Source organism: Nansenia antarctica, assembly GCF_963989245.1.
Source record: "Nansenia antarctica genome assembly, chromosome: 7".
NCBI classification, from domain to species: domain Eukaryota; kingdom Metazoa; phylum Chordata; class Actinopteri; order Argentiniformes; family Microstomatidae; genus Nansenia; species Nansenia antarctica.
In genome coordinates, this window is record NC_137677.1 from 61458875 (window position 1) to 61471615 (window position 12741).

At 42.0% G+C, this 12741-nt stretch overlaps 1 protein-coding gene across 1 annotated transcript; it reads right to left on the reverse strand.

The window, feature by feature from the left end:
• Positions 1–4096: 4096 nt before the first annotated feature.
• Positions 4097–10667, reverse strand: fkbp7 (FKBP prolyl isomerase 7). Its single transcript, XM_080535891.1, has 4 exons — positions 10464–10667; positions 7888–8039; positions 6214–6341; positions 4097–4951 (listed from the first exon to the last, which is right to left on the reverse strand). Exons 1-4 carry the CDS (start codon positions 10559–10561, stop codon positions 4790–4792), a joined length of 540 nt encoding a protein of 179 aa, XP_080392017.1. The 5' UTR covers positions 10562–10667; the 3' UTR covers positions 4097–4789.
• Between the last annotated feature and the right edge of the window lie 2074 nt (positions 10668–12741).

Below are 12741 nucleotides of genomic sequence, written 5' to 3' on the forward strand. Positions count from 1 at the left end.
GCTTGACTGGCAGCTCCCTTTCAAGCAAGCTTGCTGCGTTATCATACATGACATTCATCTATTAGATGTGCTTATAGTTCTGCCCTTTAATTACCAACTGTTTAGCTGCTGCTGAAATGTACTGAGCTAATACAATGACTTGGCTAAGATTATAGTTATGCACCTGGCAGTATAATTCATCATATCAATTCAATGACCACCATTAGCTTACTGTACACCTGGCACCCTATGGTGAATTATTGAACCAGGGTTCGACAGTAACGCTTGCCCGCTTGCCCGGAGCAAGTAAAAAATTCACCAGATTTGTTTGTGCAAGCCCGACAACGCTGCTGGATCCTGGATATTTTTACCTGTGTGCAGGAAGAACAACAGACGGCGCAGGCGCCAGACCAGACTAGATAATCGTGGAGTGAAGATATTATTATTATGCCGTCTGTTGTTCTTCCTGCACACAGTTAAAAATATCCAGGATCTAGCAGCGTCATCGGGCTCGCGCAAACAAACCCGGCAAATGTTTTACTTGCTCCGGACAAGCGTTACTGTCGAACCCTGTGAACACAATAGGCTACTTGTGGACAGGATTCACAGCATGTGTATGACTTACTGATCAGTTGTACCACAATGGTGTTGTCCCCCTTTTCTAATTCGCTGCCGTATTTTCACAATATCCTCCATGTTTAGTTTCTTCCCACACTGGACGTAGCACTGGCGCATGTCGTCATGACCAGAACAAGCAGAAGCATCCATCATTGCCCAGATGGGGAGTTCACAGTGCAGGGAATCCTACGAATAAAGATGATCAAAATATTAAAACAAAAGTGAAGAAATGTAATCAAAACATACTTTTATGTTATTTTTTTTTACCAGAAGTGGAAAACAGTAGCCAAGCTATATGTAGGTCCATATATATATATATATATATATATATATATATATATATATATATATATATATATATATATATATGCATTTTGGACACTGACAGAATTGTTGTTATTTTAGCTGTTTACCAAAACATATTCAAGTTGCAGTTATAGAATGAATATGGCCTTAAAGTGCAGACTAAATACCCTCTTTAATTTGAGGGTATTCACATCCTAATTGGAGGAAGGGTCTAGGAATTACAGCTCTTTAATATGTGGCCCCCTCTTTTTCAAGGGAAAACCAAAAGTTTAGCTTTTTCTGTGTTGACAACACAGCAAATAGGCTGATTATGCCATAATGTTGGCATTTGACATTTCAAATATCATTTACAGGCCACAGGATAAGAGTGCATACGAAATGAAAATAGCTATTGAAAGGTAAGAGATTACAGATTTGAATAGATCAAGTTTGTATTGTTACATTTAAAATATATAGGGGTGTAACGGTACAGACACATTTCAGTTTGTGGTTTTGAAGTCACGGTTCAGTACCTTTTCAGTACAGCAGTGTAAAAGTAAGTAAGTAAGTAAGTCAAGTCAAGTCAAAGTCAAAAGTCACTTTATTGTCCCATCACTGGGAAATGTGTATTGGGCTTGCACCCCACAGCAGCCAACAAAGAGCAACAGACAATACAGAATGTTAACACACAACAGAAGGCAGCCTTGATTAAAACAAGAGTGGAAATAAAACGATAAGCAAGATGTGTTCACATTCATCTGGTGCAGTTTAAAAGTTTAACAGAAACGGGAATAAAATAATTTTAAAATCTATTTAGTCTAGCGCGGGGGACTCTGAACCTCCTCCCAGAGGGCAGCAGTTCATACTCTGCATGTAGGACATGGGAGGGATTCATGAGAATTCTATTAGCCTGTCTGAGAGTAGCCTGTTCAAAAATAGACTGCAGGGATGAGTGGTCTTTCACCCCTATGATCTTCCATGCAGTCTGTATCAGTCGGACCAGTTTGGACCTTAGTTGTACAGATAGGTTACCAAACCAAGATGTAATGCCGTATCTGATGAGACTCTCTAAGACAGACTGGTAGAAGAGTAGCATACATTTTTGGTCAACACCATGAACTCTAAGACGGCGTAGGAAGTGTAGTCGTTGTTGTAATCTGCTACAACGGCTGTCTACATGAGTGCTCCAGGTGAGTGAGTTGTCAATGAAAACCCCCAGGTACTTGTAAGAGGCGACCTGAGAGATGGATTGTTTGTGGATGACCACAGGCCTGTGGTCCCCAACACCTCTGGGGTCGAACACCATCTCCTCAGTCTTCTTAACATTTAAAAGCAGACAGTTAACATCACACCATTTAACAAACCTCTGGATTTCAGAATAATAGTCATTAAGGTCACTGTCCTTTTTAATTAAAGCAAGGATGGCAGTGTCATCCGAGAATGTTATGATGCGATTGCTAGGGTAGGTGCTTCTTTACTCGTTTGTGTATAAAGTAAAGAGCACAGGGGAACTGACTATACCCTGTGGAGCACCAGTGCTTATGGTTCTGGGTTCCGAAAGAGTGCCATTAACACTGACCCGCTGTGTGCGGTTAGTTAAAAAGGAGTGATACCATTTTATAATGAGGGGGGGGACATTAAACCCATTTAGCTTCTCAATTAAAAGGTGCGGCTGTATCGTGTTAAAAGCAGAACTGAAATCAACAAATAGGAGTCGGACATAGGAGGTAGGGTCCTCTAAGTGCTTAGTAAGTAAAGCTTTATTTACATAGCGCCTTTCGAACATGAAATGCAATCTTTTACTTAACAAAAAGTGCCATGGATAAGTGGTGGAAAGTGTTTGTGCTTGTTTATAAAGGGCTGGTAACATTTGCTGTCTGAAATGCGGACGAGAGGGAACTAGTAGGCCTACGTCATGTCATGAGTAATTCACTACGGTAATGTTACAGAGTTGGCTGGTTAACTAGCCAAACAAAGCCACATCTATGAACATGATTGTATTTGATTGTAATGAATAAGTATGTCATAATGATCTTGTATCACTAACGCAGCTCTGTACGGACCATTGTATCTAGCAGCTCTCTGCTTCATTCATCAATCACTCCAACTCCTACCGTCAGGTCGGCGCCTCCGTTGTTGTTCAAGCTAGTGTCGCTTTCCCAGTCTTTGTGTAATAAGTGAACATGTTGTAATGTTTGCCCTCTGGCACAGTTATAAACTTAATAAATGACTCGTGTTGTCTTCAGTCTCAGCACTGTGTGCGTTTATTGACCCGCCATCTTAGTTTCACGTCCCGTTTCACATCCCGTTCCCTGGTCTCGCGGGAATAGCTGACGTCTATCCTAAGGCCAGCGGTGAGGTATAATATTATTATGATTTATAGTTTATCAGATGCATCAGATGTTACAACTCCTTTTCCCCCCAAAAGTGCTGCCGTACACAATAATAATTAGTCTAACAGGTGGATCAATAAACCCACACAGTGCTGAGACTGAAGACAACACAAGCTATTTACAAGTGTGTGTGTGTGTGTGTGTGTGTGTGTGTGTGTGTGTGTGTGTGTGTGTGTGTGTGTGTGTGTGTGTGTTTGTGTGTGTGTGTGTGTGTGTGCGTGTGTGTGTAAGCATATGTTGAGTGTGTAGTGTGTGTGTGAATGTGTGCATTGTTGTTATTATCATTATTAATGTGTCTTTCTCCTTTGTTGCCTGTTAGTTCGTTTATAGGTGTCTTGGTGGTTGGCCCCTTCCTCCTACTGTTTTTCAAGTCAACGTTGTTATCCTCATAATAATAATAATAATAATAATAATAATAATAATAATAATAATAATAATAATAATTCATTGGATTTATATAGCACTTGCCTCTAGATCTCCTGGGTAATATAATACAGGACTGTAATAAGTTACAGGACTGTTTCCTTGGTTACCTGCAGCTGTAATGGCGTTATGTAAAATGTCTAATAGCTTAAAGGGGCAATCTGGGATTCTAACAACAAAGTGGTCACATGCACATTTTGACCATGTTTTGAAGCTATAGCGTTTGTTTAAATTACATTGTTCACAAATAATGGGGTAAAGCAAGGTTACATTTTGGGTTAAGATGGTATAAACAGTTGAAATAAGATCATGAGGAATTTACAAGTTATATTCAATGTATCAATTATATCATTTATGCAAAAGGACACAAATGTATGTACCAATCCAAGATTACTCCTTTAATACACAACACTTTGAAAGAACGCAATCCGTTGCCCATTAACCTTTATCACTTAAGAGTTTATTGATAAAGTTTTAGTGGTTTTATTGGTCAAAATCTGGACCCTCACCAGATTAGGAATATCCACTGGTGGTATAGTAAAAACATAGAATCTAAAAACAAAATACAGTGCATTCGGAAAGTATTCAGACCCCTTCACTTTTTCCACATGTTGTTGTGGTATAGCCCCAATTTAAAATGGATTAAATAAAACATGATTTGCCATCAATCCACACACAATACCCCAGAATGACAAAGCGAAACCACTTTTAAAAAGGATCAAGACAAAATGTTACAATTTGCTGAGTTGGTAGTAACAGCCTAACCAGAGACCCTATAAAAACAAAGATATTCATTCCAAAATGACATTAACTATTGTTCTTGCATTAAGATGGACTCAATTCAACTTAGAGTCATTTGTTGATGACATTTAGCATTTCTAGCACATTTTAAGAGTGCCATAGCAAAATACTTACGTACATGGGGTATTGTGTGTGGATTTATGGCAAATACATTTTATTCAATCCATTGTCTATTGTAAATTGAGTCGATAACACAACAAAATGTGGAAAAGGTGAAGGGGTCTGAATGCTTTCCGACTGCACTGTAAATCAAATGATGCATTATTATGCTTTGCAGGTATTGGTGGATCCTAGAGCTCATCGTGTTCATAAACATTGTACTCCTTAACCGATATCAATCCATCTCCATCGTGGTCACTCTTGCGGAATATATCAGTCAAAATGTTCTGATAGAAAGGTTCATCGCGCTGATCACCACCTTTCTGGTACTCCAACTTCAAGTACTCTTTCACCTGAGAAATAACAAACAAAACCTTTGGTTAACCCTCCTCTGACCAAACCACAGATTTGCTTTTAAACTTGATGCTTTTATTCAGTCGATGCAATAGAAGTATACAGGGGTATACCTCCAAGCTTGTCTGCTACTTGAGTACATTCTCAAGATACAAGATGTTTATTTGTCACTTCGGTTATACAAGTACAATTGCGTGAGGTACTATTGGGGGGGGGGGGGGGGGGGGGGGGGGGAATTATAGAAGATTATTGAATTATATGCATTTAAGGTAAGAAATTATATGCATTTAAAGAGATGTCAGTCAGTTAAAGAGTTCAGTGTGTTTAAAGAGCAGACATTCAGTTAGTGCTTAAAGAGATGTCAGTCAGTTAAGGTAAGAAAAATTACACACTCAAAATGTTACACAGGAGTTGGATAGCACTATATTCTGATATGGAGGAATGACTATAGCAGGACTACAATAGGGGTTACATTGGGGGAGCAGAGTGGAGCAGCCTTCCACCACCATATTGTTCATTGTTATTGGATAGGGACAGTGAAGAGAGACAGGAAAGTAAGGGGCCGTGGGGACAGATTCGAACCCATGTTGACATGGGTATACATGTGCACTGTAGGCCATGGTGCTAGACCACTGGACCCTGGAGTCTACTCTAACTTTATTGATCGGTAGAGACTTCGATGTCATTAGGGTTACTTAATACTAGCTTATGACGGCCCTTTTCAGGGCTGATGATATATTCTGTTATTTTAGAGTTGGTCAGGTTGTGTTTCCCACCCAGGTCCCCCCCCCCCCATGTCTCATGTGTCTGTTATTGTATGACCCTTTTCTTTTCTTTTCTTTCTTCTTTCCGGACTCAGCGCTCTGCTTACAGCTACATGTTATTTATATCCAGCCCTCGCTGTTGGGTCTATTCATGTACACAGAATTTTGAGCCAGTGTACAGCTTATATGTAACACCGATTGTCTTCTCATGTACGTATTTATGACGTAATTGTACTCTCACATAGGTGTGTCCTCACAGGTGTTACCTATTCAATGTAGCCTACCTGTCTATGTAATGGCTGTCATGCACTATGTTGTTTGTAAAACTTGACAAAGGCTACGGCCGAAACCGTTGTCAATTAAAATCGACACTTTTGCAACTGGAACTAGAGTGTGCGGCTTCTACTTCATTCAAGACCACTGGACAACAAAAAATCGAAATAAAGTAAATGCCAATCGTCACTTTATTCTATTGAGAAGAAGGTGGGCTACGGTACCTCAGTCATTGTCAGAATCTTATCTCCATCGTTGTCTATTTCTCGAAACGACTCCATGCTGCGCGGTCCTCTGGACACTGAGTAGAGCTCCACCTCAAAGATCAACGTAGAATTGGGTGGAACGGGATCTGCTCAACCAGAAAATAAAAAAATTAAAAATTAAAATTATTTTCAAAACTGACATAATTTAGTACATTCTATATCAAATAAACAAGCCTGACATGCACTCTCGGATGGTTCTGAAATTATTTTTGTAAAACAGTATAGGTATTCCTGTAACATGATTTTGTAAAAATATAGTTTCATCTCCGTTAATTTTCCTTTCATAGGATTCATATAAGGTTTAATAGCTTGGTTTTTCCTATGAATTGTCTTTAAGGCGTTGTATTAAATAATCTGTAAAAGGTCCAGTATGTAACATACAAGCTTTCTAAATGCTTCCTAATAGTTGTAATGACTATGTTTAATCGTTACCAAAAATGGAATGAGATCCATGAAAGAAATATTTCATTTACGAACTCTGTTTTGGTCCCACAAAAGTGCTTTCTAAAATGGAGTGCCCTAACCGATACTCGATTTGTATACAAACATGTTGATATGGCCAGGGAGGTATTCCATTAACGTCGCTAAAGGAAATCAGGCTTATTTTGAGAAGTCTCGCGAGAGTTGTCAAAATAAGGCTGGATTGTCCTTTAGCGACGTTGATGGAATACTCCCCATTGGTGTTCTGGGGTGGCGAGGCGTGTTCTATGGAAGGGGTTCCCAAACTTTTCAGCCCGCGACCCCCACTACAAACCATACAAATGTCTGCGTGCACACGCACTAATAGGGCTACGCTATTCTCACGCATTAATAGGGCTACGCTATTCACACGCACTAATAGGGCTACGCGATTAAAACTCAATTTTAAAATATATTTCTGGATAGGATAAATTCATGTCAAATATTATTATGTGTTTATTCTAGAGGTGGGAATCACAAGGTAACTCACGTAACGATAACCGTATGATATTTAGCAGTATCGCGGTACATCAATTCTGCGATAATCGATACATTGCAAGACAATTCATCAACGATACATCACGATATCTGTGTTAACTGGTATTTCATGACGTGCTTCCAGTGTTTGCAGCATTCGGCAGAAACCGTAGTTTTCCACAACACTGTACAGGCGAAGGTCCTTGCAAATAAACCCAGTGATAGACTTCGTAATAGTCGTAGCCCTTTAATTAGACATTGCATGCAATATCAGGATACATGCCAGAATATGTCAGCACATACGGTACATGCATTGATGATAGCTATTCACACTATACTGAAACAATATCACAAGAATGGAATACAGTTAATCAAAACACCTTATAGAGAATGGCCAGCATTCGAAATACGCATGCAATGCCAACAACCATTGATTTGCAATGTATCGCCCCTATACATTGTATGCAAGAATGCAATCTAACCCAACATGCTTACATGCGTAGAGGAAGCTGCATAATGTGCTGTGTAAACTGGCAGGGGTGGCATTTCTTCAGAAAGTGCTGTGGAAGTAGCAACATAGGAAAGAGAAAATAGTGTTCTTGGGTTAGCAGAATTCAAGTTATTTTCACTGTGTTAGCTAACCATCACATTCCCAAACCGTGCTAGTACAATTTACCGCACATAAATACTTTTTACCTTTGCCTTTTTCTCCGAACGCTAAAGCAGGTGGAACCGTTATCTTGCGCTTCTCCCCAGCACACATTCCAATCATGCCGATGTCGAGGCCCTTGATTACCTGTCCGACGCCCAACACAAACCACTGAGGATGGCCAGCTTTGTCTGAGCGACTGAAAAAGAAAAGACAAATTCATCTGCATGTAATAATCTGAACATATTCTGTAAATGGTTTCTTCTCATTCATATAAGATACTGGTCCATACAACCTAAACAGATACCATCAGTAACAACGATCTCTGGCAGAGAACGGGCGAACAACCAGTGGAAGAACAAATCAAGAGAAGAAGGTGGGGATGGATCGGCCACACACTACGCAAACCAAACACCAGCACCACCAGACAGGCCCTTAGATGGAACCCCCAAGGCAAAAGGAAGACAGGCCGGCCCAAGAACACCTGGCGCAGGGACTTGGAGACAGACATCACACAGAGTGGACTGACATGGAAACAGCTGGAAAGCAAAGCACAGGACAGAGGACCCTGGCGAACTGTTGTCGACGGCCTATGCTCCTCCAAAAGGAGCGACAGGCGTAAGTAAGTAAGTAACTGGTCCATACAGACAAGGTTCATAATGGATATGTCCTATAATTTGTCAATTTAGGCTAGAAAAAAATAATAATAATAATAATAATAAGCTAAGTACAAAGTTACTTTTGATGCAGTCAGGGTCACTGGCGGACCCAGGGGGGGGCAGGGGGGGGCGACCGCCCCTCCTGGTGCCCCCACGGTTGAAAAACGTCTCACTTAAGTGCCCTTTTGAGTGGCAAAAATGCCCTTTTGAGTGGCGAAAATGAGAGGATGTCCTTTTTTTATTTTGTTATTTTTTTTATTGACAGTTTCAGTGAAGATTTAGACAGGAAGGATGGGTGAGAGAGAGGAGGGATGACATGCAGGATATGTCCCCGGACGGAATCGAACCGGGGACCCTGCGGTTACATGGTCAGCGCTTAACCCGCTACGCCACCTAAGCGCCCCCGAGAGGATGTGTCCTATTGGTGCCCCTCCAACGGTCTTCATTTGACCATGTACCCCCATCGTTGAAAAACGTCGCACTAAAGTGCCCTTTTGAGTGGCGAAATTAGAGGATGTGCCCTATTGGCTGCCCTTCCAATGGTCTAAACTTGACCATGTGCACTGGGGGGGGGTCCCATGTTGTGCAGTAGGTGCCCTTTTTTTCTTTTCGCCCCTGCCCTTCAAACAGCCTGAGTCTGCCACTGGTCAGGGTACTACTACCCTGATCACGCGAGATTTCTGGCTTGGGGGACGAGACTCTAGGACAGATCTTTATGTATGTGGTGTGCGGAAATGGGAATATCGGAGCACACCACACACAATACGATCAAAACTGTTCAATCCATGATTTTTTATCTTCATGTGTGGGGACTCAGATAAAAAATCTGTTAAGATTTAGAAAATCTTTATATGTGTACCAGGCTTAATGTTCTTCTTCTTCTTCGGCGTATGGGTAGTTGTTTTCCTCTCCACTCCACCAGGCTCGGGGCCGAGGGGCTACCCTTTTACCACCCCGAGACCTGGTTGAGGGGCTCACCTGGGCTATATTTCTGGACACCCCTCCAGAAGCCACGTCATCGTCTCGTCATCTAATACCGACAGACCATGCAGACCAGACTTAATGTGATTGCTAGAGATATACAATCGCTGACAGCTGGCAATTGCAGATTAGCTGGTTATCTAGCCATCTCATTAGGTTCAAGAGGGGACAAAATATGGGACAGTCACTCTGTTCGTCATCACTCCATTTCAGTAGTATTATCACTCAGGTAAAGGCAGAGTTCCTTGCATGGTCCTAAAGCCAACCTGTTACCCACCTGCCTACATTGCCATGCCATGTCAAAGACCACAACCACCAGAGGAACAGTCAGAGCCATGCCATGTCAAAGACCACAACCACCAGAGGAACAGTCAGAGCCATGCCATGTCAAAGACCACAACCACCAGAGGAACAGTCAGACACAGTGAAAGAAGGAGGACTTCATTAGGAGAAGGACTGTGTCTTGGCGGGCGGGGTCATTTACAATGACAAAGTCCCCCACTCTAATCTGTCCACGGGACTGTATAGAGCAGGATGCTATCCGGATGGATGAATATATGGATGAAATGATTGAATAAATTGAGCGTGTCCAATAATGTTGCAACGCTGGCGTGTCGTTGACGCATGCGCGCGGCCGGTGTGGGTTTGTGTGCGTCCAGAGTCTGGCTGGTCCTGTCTGGAGGAGTGACGGGACTTTACTTCAGAACCCAATAATATGATGCAAATCGGTGAAACATTTTCGGGAGATCCCATGCACTCATAAGCGCAGAGCAATATAATATATATTATGATAATAAGCTGCATTATCGTGATCAATCACCCAGAACATTGTCAAACCATATCAAAACTATGTTCTCAACATTTTGCATTAAAATGGTGTCGTATAAATGGATTGTTGTATATGAACAAAGAAATGCACGTTGGCCAATGATGGCATTATTCAGATTCTGTGAATGAATCTTAACAACTTTGGCAAACTTTACCTGCAGTAGAACTGCGAGCCGTCTTTCGCCAGGTAGCCATCGTAATGCGCGTTCAGTAAGTCTCCCTTTTTGCTCTGTCGTTTGCAGTCCTCGGGCATGAACACGATCTCTGTCTTCACCTCGTCGGTTGATTCATCAGCGAATGTATAATCAACCAAAACGTAGATCTGTACATAGAAAAACAAGTAAAGGAAAAGCGATGAGTTCGGCATCTTGTCTGTCTGTGTGCGTGGCACCGTTATGGGTTCACTCGTTTTGTAGTACGACCCCGTCGCCCGGGTGGGTGGGGCTTTTTTTACTTCGCGGAGTTTGCTGGGGGGGTTTCCATTATCTTCGCTAAAGGAAAATCCAGGCTTATCTTTGATACGTCTCGAGAGATGTATCAAAATAAACCTAGATTTTAAAATAAGATTTATAAAAAAATAAGCCTTGTAAAAAATAAGCCTGGATTTTCCTTTAGCGACATTGATGGAATACCCCCCCCCCCCCAAGTAACTGTATTTCATAATAATCATAATAATAACTCCTTCAATTACTTTATAGAGGAGTGCATGTCAACACTTTTCATTATTTTAATTTAGTCGAATATTGAAGAGAGGCCTGCTATATGGCCGTGACGATGGCGCCCTCACGTGTTTATAAATGAGTATTGCAGTGTATCAGATGAGTGTCACTTTCATATTGTCTTTCATATTGTCTTACTCCCTTGCGGCAGTATTACACTATTTCACATCTTATTTGTCGTCTTCATAAAGATCAATCTTAATTTCGACAGTTTGACTCTTCGGGGCTCTTTATGTCTGCGTGCACGCGCCCATATCGAGGATTTGTAAGCCGGTGTTCTGTGAACACTCATGACACAAGCCTGATCCTCGTTCGAGGAATCACCTGAGGCTTGAATTCCAATCCCGAGTTGCCTGATCGCAGGATTTATTTTAATCGCCGATATACTAATCACAGGGAACCCAGCTGGACCAAGATCAAGATCAAGGTCAGACTCTCACACACACACACACACACACACACACACACACACACACACACACACACACACACACACACACACGTACACACACACACACACACACACACACACACACACACACACACACACACACACACCATTCTTCTTCTTCTGTCTCTACAGGAATTAAGCAGTGACGGCCGGCGCCATGATGACGTTCTTCCTGTCCCTGGGTATGGCGTTTGGAGCCGCCCTCTCCTTCCTGTTCCGGGCCGTGGTCTAAGCCCCCCCCCCCCCACACACACACACACACACACACACACACATGCACACTAATACCAAAATGCACACAGACACACACACACACACACACACACACACAGAGGTTCTCACACACACGTACACACACCACAATAACTGTTCACTGATGTCAACATGTTAAAACACCAAGGAGACAGTAGGAGAGATACTGGACACACACACACACACACACACACACAATAATATAACTGCCAAAGTCATTGTGGAGAACTCATGAATAAACATGAATGATATTTTTACACCTGGTCTGTACTTCTTGACGCTCCACCCCCTGTTGTGACCAGCCTATGGTCTGACCCCTGACCTGTCTGTCAATACCTGGGAATGGTGGAAACTCTCTTCCTGGTTGTTCCTGGCTCCTCCAGACTCTCTACTGCCCCTTGCTGCCCGCTATTGCCCCCTGCTGCCCCCTACTGTGCCCTGGTGCTCTCTACTGCTCTCTACTGCCCCTACTGCCCTCTACTGCCCCCTGCTGCCCTCTACTGCTCCCTACTGCTCTCTACTGCTCTCTATTGCCCCCTGCTGCCCTCTACTGCCCTCTAGGCAAGGTGACACATTTCTGCTGCTTAATCATAATAAATATGTAGGTGATAGGCATACTGTTTGCTTTACTTACTTATACTGTTTGCTAGGTGAAGCGATTCAAAGTAATATAACTCTGGGTGAGATTAGGCTACATGTAACGGGACGTAACGTTACCTAAGGTTAACTTAGCCTATAGCAGACAGCTAGCTTGCGTTTTCTAATGGCTTGAATAGTACGCCGGGGGCGTTATAAGGTGATGTTCAATCTATTCGGTGATGTTCAATCTATTTAGTTAAGCGATGTAGTGTTCTTTGTCTTGGTCTGTGAATTGTGTGTGCATTCATTCGCAGAGGTGTCAAGTAACGAAGTACAAATACTTCGTTACCTTACTTAAGTAGAAATTTTGGGTATCTATACTTTACTGGAGTAATTATTTTTCAGCCGACTTTTTACTTCTACTCCTTACAT